The following is a 20523-nucleotide window of genomic DNA, read 5'->3' as shown; positions in this document are numbered from 1 at the left end:
GCTCTCTCTCCACGCAGGCTGGGACTCGACGGCATGAAGATGCAGGTAAGGCGCTGTGGCCCTGGCAGTGACCGCAGGGACCCTGGGCACCTCTCGCTGCTGCTGAGGCAGCTCGCAGGGCTGGGCAGGGACCCCTCACCCAGGGACTGAGCGCGTACTGCAAAGGGGGTCTCGCCAGGCTGCTCTGCCTCGGGGGATCTGCCACCCCTGCAATGTCTCCCTTTCCTGCCGGGCTGTTAATAGTCATAGGACCGGCCCTGGCCCAGCTGTGCGGCTCACAGCAGCAGCTTCTCCCCTCCCTGCTCCTCCTCCTGGCAGAGGGTAGAAGGGGTTGGTATCAGGAGCAGTGTGTGTCCGTGCTCTTGGGCAGCTGCTTCCCCTGCACCTCTGGGGGGTGCTCTGCACCCGCCATCCCGTGCCCAGCCCCTTCGCTCCGGCCTTCCGCCCCTGCCACACATGCATTGCCCCTGGGGTGGAGCCTAGGGGAGGAGTCCCATCCTGTCCTGTCACTGCTGTGCGGTTCTGGCCCTATGTTAGCGGACAGCCCCTCTGCTACCAGCGCTGGGGGCTAGAACTGAGCACTAATGGCTGCTTGGCCCCTGCTGACAGTCCAGAAAGGAAAGGGGCTGCGTGCTGCTCCCCCATGCCCTGGCCACGCTTCTCTGTCCCACTTCCTGCAGCTCAGTGTCTCCCAGACAAACGTGCCTCTCCCGGCACAGTGGTGCATCCCCCCCAGACACAGCTCTGCCACCTCCCTCCTCCCCCGCCCCACGGCTCCCCTTGCCGCCCAGCCAGCCATTCGCACTGCTGTCTGTTTGTGCAAACATGGACTGTTCCTTGTGTCACGGCCTGGCCCCGGCCGGCAGAGCACTCACAGACCCGCCATGCAGGCGGTCTAGTAGTGCAGTGCTCCACCGAGACCTCCTCCCAGCCTTCAGCTCCTTGGGGCTTGAGTACCACACCTGCCCTCTCTGGGGCTGCCCCATGGCCCAGCCCAGCAGGGCCCACATGCTGCTGCCTAAGCCCCCCATGTGCCTGGAGCCCTGTCGGCCCATTCCAGTCCCCTCCTCATGTTCCTCTCTGGGTTCAGGATCCATGGCCAAACTGCCCTCGTTTTGAACCCCTCGGTGGGCTTCCTGCAGCTTTTCTCCCCTTCCCTCCGGCTTCCTCTGCTGTGCGAGAGCCGAGTCCCTGCAGCTCCTGCCCTCTGGGCCAGCCTTGCTGGCTCTGCCTCGCTTCACGTCTCAGCTCAGAGACCCCCGTCCCATCCCGTCCCGTCCCTACGGCTCGCGCTCTGCACGCTGCTGTGGGCTCTCTCTTGTTTCCAGTCGCTCTGTCTGGGATGCAGCTTGCAGCCTAGGGTGCTGTACACACCAACACTGGATTGGGTGAGGTGCCCGGAGCCATCCTGCCCTGGGTCCATGAGGGGCTTGCAGGATCAGACCCTAAAATAGCTTTGGAGGGAAAGTCTAACTCCATCCCCTGCACCAAAAAACCCCCTAACCCTGCTCCTGCTGCCCGTTTCTGCCCCAGTGTGTTCCCTTAGGCTGCAGCCCTCCCTGTGCACAGGGCCCATTGGTGCAGTGTGGCGGTGCCTGTGCTGCGTGACTGCACCCAGCCAGTGTGCCCTATAGCCTTCTCTGTCTACACGGCCATTGGTACAGCGTGGTGGCGCCTGCAGGCAGCATGGCTCGTAGGGGTGGGCGGGAAACCTGGGGCGGATTGAAAAGCTGCTTCTCATTGCACACTCTTCTGTTCCAGGGCACCAATGGATCCCAGCTCTGGGACACAGTGTTTGCTGTCCAAGCCTTCCTGGAGGTAATGTTTGCTGTTGTGCCAGCTTGCTGGGCTGCCCCCCAAGGGACGTGGGTCTCAGACAGGCACCATCCTGCACTTTCCTCGGTGCCATGGCTCTTGGCCTGCTCCTACAGTGTACGCTCAACAGCAACACTAGAGAGAGGCCTCGGGTGTCAAGAGCAGACGGAGCTGTGACGATCGTCGAGTCTGACCCCCTGCAGAGCCCAGGCCAGAGAATGTCCCCCTGAGCTCCCTGCGCTGAGCCGGTAACTGGTGGTGCAGCCAGAGTGCAGCTCTTAGAGAGAGCCCTGCAGGCTTGCGATCCCAGCGCGCTCCGAATGCAGGCTAAGGGGCAGAACAGCTAGTGCCCCGTAGCGTTGGGTGGATGCACCTGTGTACAAAGGCAGGTGTGTGCAGGTGTGCAGGTGGACTGGCCTTTGAACGCTGGGTGCGAGGTGTCACTGGAGGAAGGCTAGAATGGCACGGGGCTCTGCACGTGTCCCCTGTAGTAACACCCGGAGATGAGCAGCACTGTCACGCCGCTTGGGAACCTGCACTTGGCCAGCTGCAGGCGTGGAGCTGGCAGGCGCGTAGGGAATAGCCGCTATAGCTGTTCCATAGCATGTGGCATGCTGCCGGTGATGGCCCCTGAAAATACTGTCCTAACCCCCGTCAGGTGCAAGCACATGGCCCCACGGTACTGGTGGGTAGGTGTTGAAATGCACATGGGCAGGGACCAAGGAGAGTTCCTGTTACCTCTTCCCCGCATGCGCTGTGTTCTCTTTGGGATACTGGTACGAAGATGGGCCATATCGCACCTGCCGTGGTAAAACCTGCCCAGAGCCCAGCGCTGCTCGGAGCCACAGCAGTGTTGGAATATAGAGACTGGGGTTTGACCGCTCTGAGCGAGCGATGGAGATGTGTTGCTTGGTGTAGCTCCAGCATCGGGCACTGCGATGCTGCTCCGCCAGTCGCTCAGAGCCTGAGAGTTCCTGTTCCTCGCTGTACCAGCCAGTGCGAGATGAGCCACCCCAGTGCAGATCTCGGGTGCCCCGGAGTCCCTGGCTGGCCAAAGTGCTGTATTTGACTCTTACCAGGGAGAGACCGTGCCTGGCACAGATTCCAGGAGATCTTTCCTAATTTGTTTTTCCCGAAGAACTAAACTGATCACAGAACTGAGCAGTGACGTCTCTTTATTCTGTGTGTCTGCCTCCTTGTCTAGGCTGGTGCTCAGAACGACCCGGCATTCGCTTCCTGTCTGAGACAGGCCCATGAGTTCCTCAAAATCACCCAGGTGAGCACTGAGTTGGGGTCACAGAGGTGGGGAGTCAGCATTGACTCTGGTAAGACTGCAGTGTCCTGCGTAGCTTCTCGGCATCCAGCCATGCGGCTCATCCCCTTCATGCGCTGTAGTCATAGGCGCGGGAACTAGGGGGATGGGGTGCTGCAGCACCCCGAGGTTTCAATGTGAAATGTTTGCTGGCGCTGTTAGAACGAAGCTAGCGTTATTTTGCAATTCTTGAGAATTCCAGAGATGTGCTGCACCCGTGTGGTGTGAGCAGGAATTGCATTTTTTCACATTGCGTTTGACCACACAGGGTTTACAGTTTCGTTAGCTGGCTTTCAGCACCCAGCGCCACTGGCCGTGGTAGGAGATACAGAGGAAAGGGGTTTGGTACCAGAACACGGTAGGGAGAGAGGCCCAGAGTCTCAAAGGTATTGAGGTGTCTAACTCCATTTGGGGCTGGGGGTCAGAGCGCAGGGGCATTTTAAAGCAGAGTGGCAGGGAGGTGAATGCTGTGGGTCCCACGGGCTAGCTCAGCTCAGGGGCTTTCGTTGTCTATCAAACGCACTAGTTTGCAGAGTCCTTTTTGTGCGCCCGTGTCGAATGTCTCTGGATCTGTAGGTTTCCTCCTTCTTACATTGCATGGGGCTTTTCTGTAGGGGCTGACCCAGCCAGGTTCTCTCTAGTTTCCCTGTTTCCAGAGCCCTGCCACTGTCCCACTGCAGCTCCGGTGAGGGTTCTCCCCACCCAGCTCTGGAGCCAGGGCTGCGAGTGCTGCAGGGCGCAGCGTGCTTGGCCTTGTGAAGCAGAGTGTGCCTCACCTCTCTCAGGGAGGGAGACCCGCCTGCCCTGGGACACAGCTGGCACATGGGCCTGACTGACCCTGAGATTCCTGTGACGTCCCTGCACTGGTGCCGTTTCCCGGTGCTGCTCCACAGGCGCTAGAGGCAATGAGAGCACACGCGTGAACCTCCAGTGGTGTTCTCACCACTGCATCGTCCAGGCCTGTTCTGAGCAGGGCTGCGTGGCCCAGGGATCAGACCCCACAGCCCTCTGCTCTCAGGCTGCCCTGTCCCTGGTGCTGGACCCAGCGTGGCAGGGCAGTTTCATGGGAAGCTTGGTGCGGACCCAGCCGTGGGGCCCTCTCTGGGCTCTGCGGGGGGTGAAGCACTGAAAACAAGTGGATGCAGAGGGCCCTCTGCAGTCCGGCTAGGGGGAGAGCTCCAGGTGCCCTGTGTGCTGACACAGCCACCCCAGGGCAGCACTGGGGCGTACTGCAAAGGGTCAGCTGTGGAAGACCCTTCTGCTCATCCCCTGCCAGTGGTAGAGTCCAGGGCCAGCCTTGGCCCCAGCCTGATCCAGGGAGACGTGACACGGACAAGCACCAATCCCAGCCTGGCCTCTGGCGACCAGACTGTGGCAGTGCAGACAGGAGTGCTCTGCGGGCACGGCTGGCCTTGATCCCATGGCCATCGCCATAGCGGTGAGACCCCTGCCCTTTGCAGTGCTCTGCTCTTGCCGTGGGGCCTATGGGGCCTGCAGCCAGGCTGCTCCTGCCGTTCCTCCTCACTGGGGCTCCTCGTATCTCCTGCAGATTCTGGATAACCCGCCCGACTACCAGAAGTACTATCGCCAGATGAGCAAGGTACAGCTGGCCACGGGCCTGGATTTCCCTGGGTTGATTCTCCCCTGTTGTTCCATGTTTGTTCCTCACATGTCCGGCTGCCCCTAGCTCTGGGCTGCTCGCGGGGCAGGGAACGAACCTTTTAGACTCAAAGTGGATCTATCCTGTGATAGCGTCAGAGGGAGGCTCTGGCCGCAGAGCGACTCTCTGGTGTCCGGAGGAGTCTGCGGCCGTGACTGAGATCCCAGGTGCCGAGGGGCTGGCAGTGAGACAGGCTCAGCTTGCTTGGAAGAAGGGCACGAGCTGGCGTTTACCTGGCAGTGCCCGGGGCATGGGAAGCAGAACAGCAGTTGGCTTGGTGTCTGCATATGGGGGCAGGGCTTGGCCAATACACATCGCATCAGCGGAGGAGGGGCGCTGTAAGCTGAGGCCAATGGCCGTGGGTCTGGGGTGGCCGTCAGGCCAGTTGCCATGGAAGGAGATGTGGCACAATCCCACTAAGGCCTGTTTGTGGTGGGGCTGGGCAGCGTTGTTTTCTCCAGTACGGTATTTTTTGTGGGGGAGGCAGCCTCACCTGGGTAATTATGAGGGTCCCGTGTAACAGGCAAAGTGCAGCCAGACACAGCGCGAGCTCCTGCCCCCAGGCTCTGCCACGGCACTGCCATCCTGGGCTGCAGCCCCCGCTGTGCCAGCTCTGGGCCCCACCTGCCCCAGGGCCTCCCGTTGCGCCCAGCTGCTCGGTGAATGTGTCTGGACACCTGCCCACGGCACGGGCTGGATTTCACCCACCACTGGCACTTTGCTTGGGGCCCAGACTTGGGTTTGGTCCCAGCCTCCAGCGTGAAAGCTATTGCAGTAGCTCCTGGTGCCACCTCGCTGTTAAGGAGAGACTCCCCTGTCTCCCCAGCCTCCTGCTGGACTGGAAGTGGGGGATGGTTGCCAGCGTTCTCTCCCCATTTCGTGTGCACAAGCGGAGCTGTAATGTGGGGTTGGGTGAGGGGGCTCCACCTTCCCTTGGGCAGGGCAGAGCCTGGCGGGGGAGTTTCCCTCGCTCTCCGTGCTCCTGGGGCTGAGTACTGGTGCCTGACTCCCCAGGGCGGATTCCCCTTCAGCACCCGTGACTGCGGCTGGATCGTGGCTGACTGCACTGCGGAGGGGCTGAAATCGGTGATGCTGCTGCAGGAGAAGTGTCCCTTCATAGCAGAGCACGTCCCCACGGGGCGCCTCTTTGACGCTGTGAATGTGGTAAGAGGCGGCGGAGGCCCGGTTGGGGGAGAACCCCAGAGTCAGCGCCACGTATCTCAGAACAGCTTAAAACAAAACAGCTTCTGGGTGGGGGATGTTCTCCCTCTGTGGGCCTTGGCCGTCCTGTGACTGGGCATACGGCCTGCAGGGCGTGAGCCTGGGATCACGTCTGGATGTGAGCTGGGCCCGGCTGGCATGAACCCCAGGAGGAGCCCAGGCAGGGCTGGTAGTGCAGCGCCTCTCGCTGCCAACGGGTGTCGCTCATGAGTCCTGAGTCGGGAGCAGCATGTGCAGCCTGACAGGACAGGACAGATTGGCCTGTGTGCGGGAGAGAGCTCAGAGCTGTTCTGTCCCTGTTCTGTCCCTGCGTGGAGGGACAGCGCAGCGCCTTTCCCCGGCGGGCAGTCTGCTCATAGCACGGACACCCCGTGCAGGGAGCTCATTCGCCCAAGTCTTGGGGAGCAGAAGCGAATATCCCGAGCTGGCTCCAGGGCCTTGGAGACCAGGCAGCTGTTCCATGGGGAGGATAAAAGTGCCTCTGGCTCTGGCCAGCTCCTAGCAAAAGAGAAGGGGGAAAAGAGGGAAGAAATGAGGCCTCATTCAGCACAAAATTGAGATGTTGAGAATAAAATCAGGGAGCCAAAGGACATGAGAGAGAAAAAATCTTGAATTGCCTGTGCCCCAGTGCTCAGGGCCAGGGTGACAGACAAGAGGAATTGCTTATCTATGAGCAATGTGATCTAGCTGGCACTACTGAAACCTGCTGGGACAAGTCCCACCATTGGAATGTTAAAATCAATGGCTATGGCCATTTAGCAAAGATCCAGTGGGCAAAAGGGGAGGGAAAGTGGCATCTCCATCAAAAATGGCATCACCTGTTCTGAGTCACTGATAACTCGGAAGACAATGATCTCGAATACTAATAGATCAATTTCTAACAGACCGAGCACAAGTCGGTATTTGCTACAAACCCCAAATCACATGAGGGCCCAGGATGACCGGCCCCTTACGCACCTATCTACTGTGTGTAGAGAAAACAGCTGTGTGATCACGGGGGACTTCGGTCAGAGTGACACACGCTGGAGGGCTCATGCAGCCAGGACCAAAACCTCCTTGGGATTTTGAAATCTCATTGATGACAGTTTCCTAACTCAAAAAGTGCTGCCACTGAGACAAGAGAATTCTGTATTGGACCTCGTCTTGACAGATAAAGAAGAACTGATCACACAACTAAAAATTAATGGAAGCTTAGGTAAAGTAATCATAATTTGATCACATGAGTAATGTGCAAGCAGAATAAAGTCCAGACCAAAGGCATATATACTTGGTACTTTAAAAGGACCAATCTCATAAAGCAAAACAACTATGACCCTGTCATAGGTTTCACCCCACTCTGAACTTTAGGATACAGATGTGGGGGCCTGCATGAGAACCCCTAAGCTTAATTACCAGCTTAAATCAGTATGCTGCCACCACCAAATCGTTTAAACAACTGTTTATGAGTCATTTGGGAACTCTGTCTTCCCCCCAAAATATCTCCCTCCCAAGTACTATAACCCTTCCCTGGGTAGCCTTGAGAGACTTCCCCACCAATTTCCTGGATCTTAAAACAAGGAAAAATCAATCAGATTCTTAAAAAGAAGACTTTTAATTAAAGAAAAGGGGTGAAAGGAATACCTCTGTGAGATTAGCATGCAAGCTACTCTCACAGACAACAGATTCAAAACACAGAGGATGTTCCTCTGGGCAAAAACCTTAGTTACACAAAAGAAAACCCAATTTGATTATTCCTCTATGCAAAAAGAAAAAGTCACAAAAGGAAATAAACATAAGCTAATTCATTCCTTCTCTAATACTCACTACTCTGGTTGATTCCTGGATCTTTTCACTCCGGCACAGAACTTAATGAATAGAACAAAGGAAAAAATTTCCCTCCTTCCTCTTGAAAAATCTTGTCCCCACATTGGTCCCCACCTCTAGTCAGGTGTCCGCTAGGCTAGGTGAACTTCTTAACCCTTTACAGATAAAAGAGGCATTAACCCTTAACTGTCTGTTTATGACAGACCCAAATCAGCTGGAAGGAAGAATTTAATCAGAGAAAATGTGGTTGATAACTGGGAATTGTTTAAGAACAATTGGATGCCCCAAAAGCTACAATCCCACAATCAAGGAAGAAGGCAGTAGTGGATAACGAAAGACCTGGATTAGAGGAGAAGTGAGGGCACCTATAAAAATAAGAAAACAATATATAGCAAATGGCAGAAAAGGGAAGTTGAAATCGGAAGCTAAGAACTGTAGATGATGGATGCGGGAAACAAAAGGGCACAAGAAGAAATCTATGGCCTGCAGAGTTAAGGACAATAAGGAGTTTTTTAAGATATTAAGAACAAAAGAATCCTGACAGTGGTATTGGTCCATTACTAGATGAAAATGATAGAATTCTCAGTAATAATGCAAAACAAAGCAGAAGTGTTCAATACATATTTTTTATCTGTATTTGGGGAAAAGCCAGATGGTGTAGTCATATCATATGATGCTGCTCTTTACATTCCACTAGTATCTCTGGAGGGTGTTAAACAGCAGCAACTAAAGTTAGACATTTTAAAATCAGCAGGTCCAGATAACTTGTATCCAAGAGTTTTAAAAGAGCTGGCTGAGAAGCTCACTGGACTGTAAATGTTGATTTTTCAATAAGCCTTGGAACATTGAGGACGTTCCAAAAGACCGAAAGAAAACTAATGTGCCAGTATTTGAAAAGGGTAAATAAAATGTTCAAGGTAATTATAGGTCGGTCAGTCTGACATCAATCCCTAGCAAGATAAGGGAGCAGCTAAGGATCTCCATTAATAAAAAATTAAAGGAGGGTAATATAATAAATGCCAGTTGCCATTGAGAATAAAATTAGAATAATAAAAATTATTTATGGAAAATAGGTCCTGTCCAGTTTGGTTGATAAAGGTAATAGTGTTAATATAAGACAGACTTTTGTAAGATGTTTAACGTGGCACCTCACAAAATTTGGTGAAAACACTAGAGCAATACAAAATTAACCTGGCAAACATTAAATGGATTAAAAGCTGGCTAACGGATGGATTTCCAAATATAATGTAAACAGGGGATCGGCACCAAGCGGTGTGTTTCTAGAGGTGTGTCGCGGGGATCAGTTTCTTAGCCCTTGCTGTTTAATATTTTTATTAGGGCTGTCCGTTAACTGCGATTAATCCACATGATTAACTAAAAAAAATTAATCGTGATTAAAAAAAAAATTGCAGTTTTAATCGTACTGTTGAACAATAGAATACCAATTGAAATTTATGAAATATTTGTGGATGTTTTTCTACATTTTCAAATATATTGATTTCAATTACAACACAGAATACAAAGTGTACAGTGCCCACTTTATATTTATTATTTATTATAAATATTTGCACTGTAAAAATGATAAAAAGAAATAGTATTTTTCAATTCATCTCATACAAGTACTGTAATGCAATCTCTTTATCATGAAAGTGCAATTTACACATTTAGATTTGTTTTGTTACATAACTGCACTCAAAACCAAAACAATGTAAAACTTTAGAGCCTACAAGTCGACTCAGTCCTACTTCTTGTTCAGCCAATCGCTAAGAGAAACAAGTTTATTTACATTTATGGGAGATTATGCTGCCTGCTTCTTATTTTACAGTGTCACCTGAATGTGAGAACAGGTATTCGCATGGCACTTTTCTAGCCGGCATTGCAAGGTATTTATGTGCCAGATATGCTTCATGCTTCGGCCACCATTCCAGAGGACATTCTTCCGTGCTGATGATGCTCATTAAAAAAAGAATGCGTTAATTACATTTGTGACTGAACTCTTTGGGGGAGAATTGTATGTCTCCTGCTCTGTGTTTTACCCGCATTCTGCCCTATATTTCATGTTATGGCAGTCTTGGATGACGACCCAGCACATGTTCATTTTAAGAACACTTTCACTGCAGATTTCACAAAACGCAAAGAAGGTACCAGTGTGAGATTTCTAAAGATTGCTACAGCACTTGACCCAAGGTTTAAGAATCTGAAGTGCCTTCCAAAATCTTAGAGGGACGAGGTGTGGCGCATGCTTTCAGAAGTCTTAAAAGAGCAACACTCTTATGTGGAAACTACAGAACCCGAACCACCAAAAAAGAAATCAATCTTCTGCTGGTGGCATCTGACTCAGATTATGAAAATGAACATGCGTCGGTTTGCTCTGCTTTGGATTGTTATTGAACAGAACCCGTCATCAGCATGGAACCTCTGGAATGGTGGTTGAAGCATGAAGGGACATGAATCTTTAGTGCATCTGGCACGTAAATATCTTGCGACGCCAGCTACAACAGTGCCATGCAAACGTTTGTTCTCACTTTCAGGTGACATGGTAAACAAGAAGCGGGCAGCATTATCTCCTGCAAATTGTAACCAAACTTGTTTGTCTGAGCAATTGGCTGAACAAGAAATAGGACTGAATGGACTTGTAGGCTCTAAAGTTTTACATTTTTATTTTTGAATAAAGTTTCTTTGTACATAATTCTACATTTGTAAGTTCAACATTCATGATAAAGAGATTGCACAATTAGATGAATTGAAAAATGCTATTTCTTTTGTTTATTACAGTGCAAATATTTGTAATAAAAATAAATATAAAGTGAGCACTATATACTTTGTATTCTGTGTTGTAATTGAAATCAATATATTTGAAAATGCAGAAGACATCAAAATATTTAAATAAATGGTATTCTATTATTAACAGCATGATTAATCGTACAATTAAACACGATTAACTTTTTTAATCGCATGATTAATCGTGATTACTTTTTTTAATTGCTTGACAGCCCTAATTTTTATAAGTGACCTGGCAGAGGACATAAAATCATCACTGATAAAATTTGCAGATGACACATAGATTGGGGGGTGGTGAATAATGAAGAGGACAGGGGTCACTGATTCAGAGCGATATGGATCACTTGGTAAGCTGGGTGAAAGCAAACACTATGCATTTTAATATGGTTAAATGTATACATCTGGGAACAAAGACTACAGACCATACTTACAGGATGGGGGACTATCCTGGGAAGCAGAGACTCTGAAAAAGATTTGGGGGTCTTGCTGAAGAATTAGTTGAACGGGAGTTCCCAGTGCCAAAAGGGCTAATGGGATCCTGGGATCCATAAGCAGGTGAATCTCAAGTAGGAGCAGAGAGGTTATTTTACCTCTGCATTTGGCACTGGTGTGACCGCTGCTGGAATCCTGTGCCCAGTTCTGGTGCCCACACATCAAGAAGGATGTTGATAAACTGGGGAGGGGTCAGAGAAGAGCCACAAGAATGATTAAGATTAGAAGACCTGCACTATAGTGAAAAACTCAAGGAGGTCATGCTGTGTAGCTTAACATAGAATCATAGAATATCAGGGTTGTAAGGGGCCTCATGAGGTATCTAGTCCAACCCCCTGCTCAAAGCAGGACCAATCCCCAACTACATCATCCCAGCCAGGGCTTTGCCAAGCCACCTCCCTAGGTAACCCACCACCTCCACCACCTCCCTGGGTAACCTATTCCAATGCTTCACCACCCTCCTACTGAGACAGTTTTTCCTAAAATCCAACCTAAACCTTCCCCACTGCAACTTGAGACCACTGCTCCTTGTTCTGTCAACATGAAGGTTAAGGGGTGACTTGATTCCAGTCTATAAGTACCTACATGGGGAAACAAATATTTAATAATGGGATGTTTGGTCTAGCACAGAAAGGTCTAACACAATTCAGTGGCTGGAAGCTGAAGCCAGACATATTGAGACTGGAAAGAGAGAGGGTATTTAACATTTGGAACAACTCCTCAAGGGTCGTGGTGGATTCGCCATCACTGGCCATTTTTAAATCAAGATTGGCTGTTTTTTAGAAGATCTGCGGTCGTTGGAAAAGAGTTACTTTGGGGCAGGTCTCTGGCCTGTGCTGTGCAGGTCAGGCCAGCCCTTCTGGCCTCGGGATCGAGGGTTCTGGAGAGGGATGGCGGTCGGGGGTGGTGGGGCTGGATTTGTAGCAGGGGGTGAACAAGGCTGGTTTGGATCGTCAATCTCTTCCCTTCCCTGTCCGGGCAGTTGCTGAGCATGAGGAATCCTGACGGAGGCTTCGCGACGTATGAAACCAAGCGGGGGGGCCGGCTGCTGGAGCTCCTGAACCCCTCGGAGGTGTTCGGTAAGGGCAGGTGCGCTGGGCTTCTCCCCAGCTATTGTCACTCGCACCGTGAGGGGAGGCAGAGCCAGGTCTGCTGGGCGTGGTGCCCAAGGCAGGCTCGGGGGGGGTCTCGGCGCAGTCACACAGTTAGTGCCCCTCCCCAGAGACAGCCACGAGTCCCTGTTTGATGGGGATCCTCGTTGCTCTTTCTCCTGTCTGGCAGGTGACATCATGATAGACTACTGCTACGTGGAGTGCACGTCGGCCGTCGTGCAGGCGCTGAAGCACTTCCACGAGGCCTTCCCCAAGCACCGGGCCCAGGAAGTCAGGTAACGGAGGGGGAATGCCGAACCGTCCGTTCAGAGCTTGCACCCTGGGGAGGTCAGTAAGTGGGGCCTGCTGGGATGAACCTGGCGCAGGCCCCATCTGTACGTTCTGACCCGCAGGGCAGATCCTGCTGCCCACACAGCTCCGGGAACGAACCCGGTAACCGAACACGGCAGCTGCTGTCCCAGTGCAGTGGGGGGGCACCCTCCTTTCCTAGCTACCCTTTGAGAACAGCCCGCCTGAGTACATCCGCTTCCTGTGTGAGGCCAAAGGGCCACCCGGCCCCAAGCAGGGCACTGGGGGCACAGACCAGGATGTGTTTCATCCGCAGACCGGCTGGGAAGGCACCGGCAAATGTCCCGGGGTGGAGATCCTGTCTCCATCTGAGCCCCCAGGGGCCATGGTCAGCAGCTGCACGGGGCTGTGGAGGCTCAGTCCACCTTGCAGCTTACGGCCCTCGAGTGACTCTTTTAATAGGGGCTGGGCCCCCACTTCTCAGAGGGGATTCGAGCTCCCAAGGAGCCCCTGGGTTGGGCTGGCAGGAGGATGGACGCTGCACACTAAGGAACCCCCTCTCCTCCTGTCTAGAGAGACGCTGCGCAAGGGCCTGGAGTACTGCCGCAGGGTGCAGAGAGCTGACGGCTCGTGGGAAGGGTGAGTGGCCGTGTGCACTGGTGGTGCAGCAAACTCCACCCTGCTCAGGGCAGGGGGTGGCTGGGGTGAGGAGAGAGGTGCTGGTACCTGCACTCTTGGGTAACCCTCTCTCCCCTTTACCTCCAGGTGTGCCAGTGTCCGGGGGAGGGGGTGGGGGGCTGGCTCAGGGAGCCCACAGCAGTCCGGCCTGTTACAGTCGTGTCTAGGGCCCCCTGCAGACCAGAGCCTGTGGCGCTGGGTGCTCCCAGTGAGTGACTAACCCCCTTAGCTGGCGGACTAGAGACAAGCCAGACACAGTGACATGGGATGGGATGCGACTCCTGGCCCGTGTGTGTGCGACAGCTCCAGTAAAGGCTCAGCGTAGCCTGAGGCGACGGGACCCTTCCCAGGTCTGCGGTGGGGAGGGACTGTACTGAGAGGCGGGGACTTCCCAGGCCTGTCTGTGGCCCGGGGAGCCGGTGGTGTTAGACCCGCAGAGCGTTCTGTGCTGCCTGACGCTGCCGCTCTCCTCCCATCAGGAGCTGGGGCGTGTGCTTTACCTACGGCACCTGGTTCGGACTGGAGGCCTTGGCCTGTCTGCAGCACACCTACCAGAACGGGTGAGTGTGGGAATCCGGCGTGTGGCTCCCTGGCTGCCCCGGCCTGCAGGGCATGGCCTGGAGTGGCTGGCGCCATCCCTCGAGCACGGGAGGTGCTGCATCACTCCGCTGGGGGAGGAGCTTGTTCAAACCCAGAGCAGCCTTCCCTGCCAGGCATTGGGTCGGGCTCCTCTGTCCTCCCGTCCCCTGCTCGCTGAGAGTGACAGCCCCCTGGGGCCCTGTCCCCAGCCCGTGGCCCCCTCGCTCCAGCTTGCTGGCCGCTCGCAGCTGGGGGCTCTGGTGTTCAGAGCCAGGTTGGGCAATCACCAAAGGAAGCTCGCCTGCCCTAGGCTGCTGCTCCCACCCCCAGGGGCCAGGTCTCATCTCGGAGACCCCGGCTCCTGCGAGAGCCTTCCTGCCCCAGCTTCACACTGTCTCCTGCCCCCACCTGCTCCGCCAGCCCCTTCCCCAAAGCTAGTCCCTTTGCTCTGCCTCGTCCCTTTAGAGCCGCATGCAGGGAGGTGGCCCAGGCCTGCCAGTTCCTGGTCTCCAAGCAGATGGAGGATGGTGGCTGGGGAGAGGACTTTGAGTCCTGCGAGCAGCGCAGATACATGCAGAGCCCCACCTCCCAGATCCACAACACCTGCTGGGCCCTGCTGGGGCTCATGGCCGTCAGGTAGGAGAACTGACGCCGCTTCTCACCGCAGAACATCGTCCTCTTCACACGCATTCACAGAGCACAGCCCTGCCAAGGACCTCGGCACTGGGGCGCTGGCGTGGAAGCTTTCATTTGCGCCATGCCTGCCCCCTGCTGTGCGCTGCGTGTCCTCACCTGGGCTAGCCCAGAGCACACGCCCCAGCGATTGGGAGGCGCCCGTGCCGAGAGGGGTTAGCCAGTGACTGCTCCAGTCCACAGGCTGGCGCTTGGTGCCCGTCGTCACGCCACCAGCTCTCCCACAGCGAGCGTCCGGGCTCTGTAAGGCAGCAGCATGGCCCAGAGCTGCCACCCCAGCCTTAATAAATAATAAAAATATATGGAGATATACCTATCTCATAGAGCTGGAAGGGACCCTGAAAGCTCATCGAGTCCAGCCCCCTACCTTCACTAGCAGGACCAAGTACTGATTTTGCCCCAGATCCCTAAGTGGCCTCCTCAAGGATTGAACTCACAACCCTGGGTTTAGCAGGCCAATGCCCAAACCCCTGAGCTGTCCCTGTGCTGGGCACTGCAGGATGTGGCCGCTGTCGCTGGCCTGGCTTGAACACCTGGTGCTTCCTCACCTGCTTGGCTGCCCGGGGCCTTTGGTGCCCACCGAGCCGGCCTGTGAATGACACAGAGGTGGGGGGGGTGTGTGGCCATAGTGTGAGTGCTGGGGGCTAAGGGGAGAGGAGACGAGCGTTCCTGTCCCCGCTGCGGTGCCGGGGAGGGAGAGGAGAGCTCCGGCTGCGGCTGCACGTGGCGGGGGTGGGGGGCTAGCATGCTATTCGGAGTCTGCACCACTGACCTCTGCCCCTTCTCTCTGCAGATACCCGGACGTAGGGGTGCTGGAAAAGGGGATCAAGGTTTTGATTGACAAGCAGCTGCCCAATGGGGACTGGCCTCAGGTATGCAGCTCCTCACTGCTCTCTCTAATGTGTCCAGCCCCTGTCACTGCAGGCATTTCAGCCAGCCCCTCTCCCTCTCATCCCTCCCAGCTGGGGGAGATGCAGGCCGATGGCTCAAGGGGTTTTGCTGGGAGCTGTCCGTGAGGGGGAATCGCTGGCTGAGGATGGCTCCGTGGAAGAGCTGAGCTTTGCATTTCGTTCCGTCATGTGGCAGTGAGTTCCACAGTCCGGCCCAGCTCCAGGGAGAGCTCTGCCTCCTGTATTGAAAAGCCTCCCTGTCTGGGTGAGCTGCTGGAATGCAGCTGTCAGGAGAAGTCGCGGTCGCAGGAGAAGGGACGATCTCCCTGGTGGAGAAGGTTTGAACAGCAGCTGGAGCCCTTGTCCGGGACTCTGTGAAAGTGGAGCCGGAGCAGGGAGCAGGTACTGGGGTGACCTGTGCGGCATGTTGAACCAGCCGGAGCTGTTCAGGACTTGTCGGTCCACCCCTAGCTGCACTGAGCCTTAGATCTCACAGAGAGGTGGGGGGGCCGGGATACACTCTGGGTGAGGCCGGCTTCTGATCAGTGCAGGCTGAGGCGATGAGGTGAGAGGGCTTTCGCTGTCATGGTTACTTGGGGATCCGGGCGCCATGCAGGGCCCAAAGCAGCCCAAGGCTGCAGAGCGGTGAAATGCTCCGGGAGCAGACGCCCTCGGCAGTGGGAGCGTTCCAGATGAGGCAGGGTCTCTGGCTGACCGCCCTCCTCTCCCCACCACGCTGCCCCCGGGCTCCGCTTTGCCAGCTGCCCGTCATCTCCCTGCTGTTCACGCTGGCAAACTAAAGAGCGCCCCAAGCCAACCCTGTGTGCCCTGCCTTCCCCTGCCAGTGCTCACCCTCTGCGCCATTGCAGGGTTTGCTGCTTTGTGCACATGGAAGTAGCCTGTCAAATCCCTGGACACGGATCCGTTTTGCGTCCCAGCAGCTCACCGTCCCGCAAGGCGCCCTGGGTGCAAGGACTGTGGGCAGGACGAGGCTTCTTCTATATATCTCTGGGGTATTTCCCCTTGGCTCGGGCCGCGTGGCTTTGTGTGACCCCACCTGACCCTTCCCAGGGCCCTTTGCCCTCGGGTAGCGGAGCCTTAGATCCAGCTGGAACCAGGAACAGGGCTCGGCTCATCGCTGACCCCTGTTGTTCAGCAGCTGGAGGTGTATGGGGAGATGCAGGCACGGCGTGTTAAGCGGGTGGGAGTGGATGGGCCGGTGGCTGCAGGGAAGCCCTGAGAGGTGGGGAGGTCTGACTGCCTGATTCTGGGGCCGGTTGCCTGCTGGCCTCGGCCCCAGCACACATGAGAGCAGCCCAAGGGCTGTTTTAGTACATGGGGCTGGTCACAATCCCATCCAGCAGCACGCTCCATCCGTGCCACGACCACGCCACGTGCTGGAGGCTGCACGTGCCTCTTAACGCTGGCTCTGTGCCAGGCAGGGCAATCCCCACCTGGGCACTGGTGGCCAATGTCTGGCCCCAGGGGCCACCGGAGCAGGGTGGGGAGCCTGGCCCTGCGTGTGTGCGGTGTCATGTCTCAGCGGGAATGAGCAGGGAGTGTATCCATGTGCCGGGATGTGTGGGAAACATGGGTGCATCAGTCATAACGTGTGTGCTTGGCACAGTACCCGCAACAGGCCTGTGAGAGGGCAAAGGGCTTGTGGGACCTCCTGCAGGAGCACCCTTGCTCGTGAGCGCCCTGCCAATCCTGCCTCTTTCTGTCTCTCTCCCCTCGCAGGAGAACATCTCTGGGGTGTTCAACAAGTCCTGTGCAATCAGCTACACCTCCTACCGCAACGTCTTCCCCATCTGGGCCCTTGGGCGCTTTGCACGCCTGCACCCCGGCAGCGCCCTTGCTGGAAAGCTGCAGCCCAGGTCCTTGCACAGCGAAGAGGAGATCCTGGCTGGAGGGAAGCGGGATGGGGTTCTGTCAGGGTCCCCCTTTGCCTGAGCCTGGGCCCTGCCCACGCCCCATGGCAGGCCTGCAGCCTCAGTGACACCCTAGCTGGATTTGCTTGGCTACAAGGCTGTTTACGGGAGACTGGCAGGCCCTGGCGCTGTGTCGTGGTCCATGAGGACTCTGCACATTGATTCTAGCTCCGGGCCTACGTGTGGGGTTGGAGGGGGCAGCAAGTGTGTGGGCACTGGCTGGCTTATAGTCAAACATGCTGTACGTCTGGGGCTTGGCTTGAATGGACCCCTCTTCCCGGACCCATTGTGTAAAAGGCTGTGTGTCTGCAGGTGAACGCTGCTGCGCAGGACAGGCTGCTGTGGTGTAACAAAGTGGGAATGTTCTTAATGTTTTCTCTGAATGTTGTGTAGGTGCTTCAGTTTCCCCTATGCCTTTCTAGGTGGGGGGGATCAGGGTGTGTGATTGTTGCAGAGCCCTTGAGGGCAGGGGTGTGCAGGGATCTGCACAGAGAACGGCCAACACCCTGTCTCCTGGCAACTGATGGCCTGGGCCCCTCCCCTGCAAAGGTGCCAACTGAAGGTGTTGTAGAACAAAGAGATCAGGTGATCTCCTGGCCCGGGAAAAAGACAAAGGCCAGGAGGGGCTGGAGGGGTTTTCAGTCTGGAGCTGGCTGGGGAAATGGAGGAAGGCCCAGACGGGGCTCTGGGCTCCCTGCCTCTCCAAGATGGACCTGACTGAGGGGTCCTGGTCTCTGTACCTACAAGCTCTGTTTTCGACCATGCTCCTGTTGTCTAATAAACCTTCTGTTTTACTGGCTGGCTGAGAGTCACGTCTGACTGCCGAGTTGGGGTGCAGGACCCTCTGGCTTCCCCAGGAGCCCTGTCTGGGCAGACTCGCTGTGGGAAGCGCACGGTGCCGAAGGGGATGCTGAATGCTCCGAGGCCAGACCCAGGAAGGCCGAAGCTGTGTGAGCTTCTTGCCCTGGAGACAGTCTGCTCCCAAAGAGGAGGCTCCCCAGAGTCCTGACTGGCTTCGTAGGGAGCAGTTCCAGAGCATCGCCCAGTGACTCCGTGACATGGGGGGTGGGGCCTAACCATATGACCTTGAGCATGTCTGCACTTCAAGCTGGAGGAGACACGCCAGCGCTCACTGAGATCGAGTTCGGGCGCTAACCCACGGGTTCCCAAACCTGTTTCCCTGCGGCCCGCCTGTGCAGCTGCCATGGCGCTGCGCCCACTAGTAACACTGCTTGAGGAGACGATTAACTGTAATTACTACATCCATATACACTAGAACACTAGAAACCACGTCCTTGGTTCCTTTTCCTGGTCATCTAAGCAGGGGTAATGAGAGAAATCCCTAGCCGCACTCACGCAAAGAAATGCTTCAAGGTCTTTGAAACCAAACAGTTTTAGTAAAGCTCCACTTTAAAAAATGTGGAGAGCAAAATGTGTTCACACAAGGAAAACACAATTTGGTATACAACTGAACAATAAGCAACACAACAACGGTAACACAACTGTTGACTAATAACACAATGTGTTTTTTGATTTTAAAACAAAACAGTTGGCCAGCTTAGCCCACGATATTGTGTTTTCTATATTTTAGTGTAAAAGCTGGGTCTTTACTTATGGTGTGTAAGTAAAGACCCAGCCCAGCTCTCTCCTAATTAGGTCAAATATTGTAAATAAAAATATAAAATAACTTACAGACCAGGAGTCTTCCTAATGGCACAGGTGTGCCTGCTTCTCCTTGCACTTTTTTCCATCTGGGGACATATGTGAGCAAGACTCAACCTGATCTCATCTTCAATTTTCAGCCTTTCAGCCAACTCAGGGTGCAGGGAAGGGGGTGGCTATGGACTGTGTGCAGGCAGTGGGTAGCTGAGGGTGCAGGGAAGGGGTGGCTAGGGGCTGGGTGCGGGCAGTGGGTAGCTGAGGGTGCAGGGAAGGGGTGGCTAGGAGCTGTGTGCGGGCAGTGGGTAGCCTAGGGTGCAGGGAAGGGGTGGCTAGGGGCTGTGTGCGGGCAGTGGGTAGCCGAGGGTGCAGGGAAGGGGTGGCTAGGGGCTGGGTGCGGGCAGTGGGTAGCTGAGGGTGCAGGGAAGGGGTGGCTAGGAGCTGTGTGCGGGCAGTGGGTAGCCTAGGGTGCAGGGAAGGGGTGGCTAGGGGCTGTGTGCGGGCAGTGGGTAGCCGAGGGTGCAGGGAAGGGGTGGCTAGGGGCTGTGTGCGGGCAGTGGGTAGCCGAGGGTGCAGGGAAGGGGTGGCTAGGGGCTGTGTGCGGGCAGTGGGTAGCCGAGGGTGCAGGGAAGGGGTGGCTAGGGGCTGTGTGCGGGCAGTGGGTAGCCGAGGGTGCAGGGAAGGGGTGGCTAGGGGCTGTGTGCGGGCAGTGGGTAGCCGAGGGTGCAGGGAAGGGGTGGCTAGGGGCTGTGTGCGGGCAGTGGGTAGCCGAGGGTGCAGGGAAGGGGTGGCTAGGGGCTGTGTGCGGGCAGTGGGTAGCCGAGGGTGCAGGGAAGGGGGTGGCTAGGGGCTGTGTGCGGGCAGTGGGTAGCTGAGGGTGCAGGGAAGGGGTGGCTAGGAGCTGTGTGCGGGCAGTGGGTAGCTGAGGGTGCAGGAAAGGGGTGGCTAGGGGCTGTGTGCGGGCAGTGAGTAGCTGAGGGTGCAGGGAAGGGGTGGCTAGGGGCTGTGTGCGGGCAGTGGGTAGCTGAGGGTGCAGGGAAGGGGTGGCTAGGGGCTGTGTGCGGGCAGTGGGTAGCTGAGGGTGCAGGGAAGGGGTGGCTAGGGGCTGTGTGCGGGCAGTGGGTAGCCGAGGGTGCAGGGAAGGGGTGGCTAGGGGCTGTGTGCGGGCAGTGGGTAGCCGAGGGTGCAGGGAAGGGGGTGGCTAGGGGCTGTGTGCGGGCAGTGGGTAGCTGAGGGTGCAGGGAAGGGGTGGCTAGGGGCTGTGTGCAGGCAGGGGGGTCGCTCAGGGTGCAGGCAGGGTGTAGCTAGGAGCTGTTCTGTGGCCCACAGAATGGAAACCCCTGCGCTACGGGCAGAGTTTATCTGCCACAGTGTGAGCAGTGGGAGGGGCTGGGTGCTCTGAGTACAATCCTGCTGAGACTACAATGTACCCAGGACACCCGCCCTTCTCACAGCCACGGTGCCCCAGCTCGGGTATGTCTCCTCCAGCTCATAGCATCGCTGTCCCCTTCGGACTTGCCCCTCCCCAGCTCCACGTATCAGATGGGGTACTTAGCAAAGGGGGCTTCCTGCTCCCTTCCTGGGGTGCTCTAGAGTTCTGACTTGTTGC

At 55.6% G+C, this 20523-nt stretch overlaps 1 protein-coding gene across 1 annotated transcript in view; it reads left to right on the top strand.

Annotated features, from left to right (window-relative positions):
• The window catches only part of LOC135974417 (lanosterol synthase-like), a 34096-nt gene extending 16042 nt beyond the window's left edge, over positions 1-18054 (top strand). Inside the window, exons 11-22 of the mRNA XM_065562240.1 lie at positions 18-45; positions 1762-1818; positions 3020-3091; positions 4677-4727; positions 5802-5951; positions 12067-12163; positions 12366-12471; positions 13058-13123; positions 13642-13722; positions 14207-14377; positions 15228-15306; positions 17065-18054. Of these exons, the coding sequence (XP_065418312.1) occupies positions 18-45; positions 1762-1818; positions 3020-3091; positions 4677-4727; positions 5802-5951; positions 12067-12163; positions 12366-12471; positions 13058-13123; positions 13642-13722; positions 14207-14377; positions 15228-15306; positions 17065-17277 (1171 nt within the window). The 3' untranslated portion in view covers positions 17278-18054. The remainder of the gene's footprint in view (positions 1-17; positions 46-1761; positions 1819-3019; positions 3092-4676; positions 4728-5801; positions 5952-12066; positions 12164-12365; positions 12472-13057; positions 13124-13641; positions 13723-14206; positions 14378-15227; positions 15307-17064) is intronic.
• The last annotated feature ends 2469 nt before the right edge of the window (positions 18055-20523 follow it).

Source organism: Chrysemys picta, chromosome 11 (genome assembly GCF_011386835.1).
Source record: "Chrysemys picta bellii isolate R12L10 chromosome 11, ASM1138683v2, whole genome shotgun sequence".
NCBI lineage: Eukaryota > Metazoa > Chordata > Testudines > Emydidae > Chrysemys > Chrysemys picta.
Note: the sequence above shows the minus strand (reverse complement) of the source record. Positions and strands in the feature narration are given on the sequence as shown.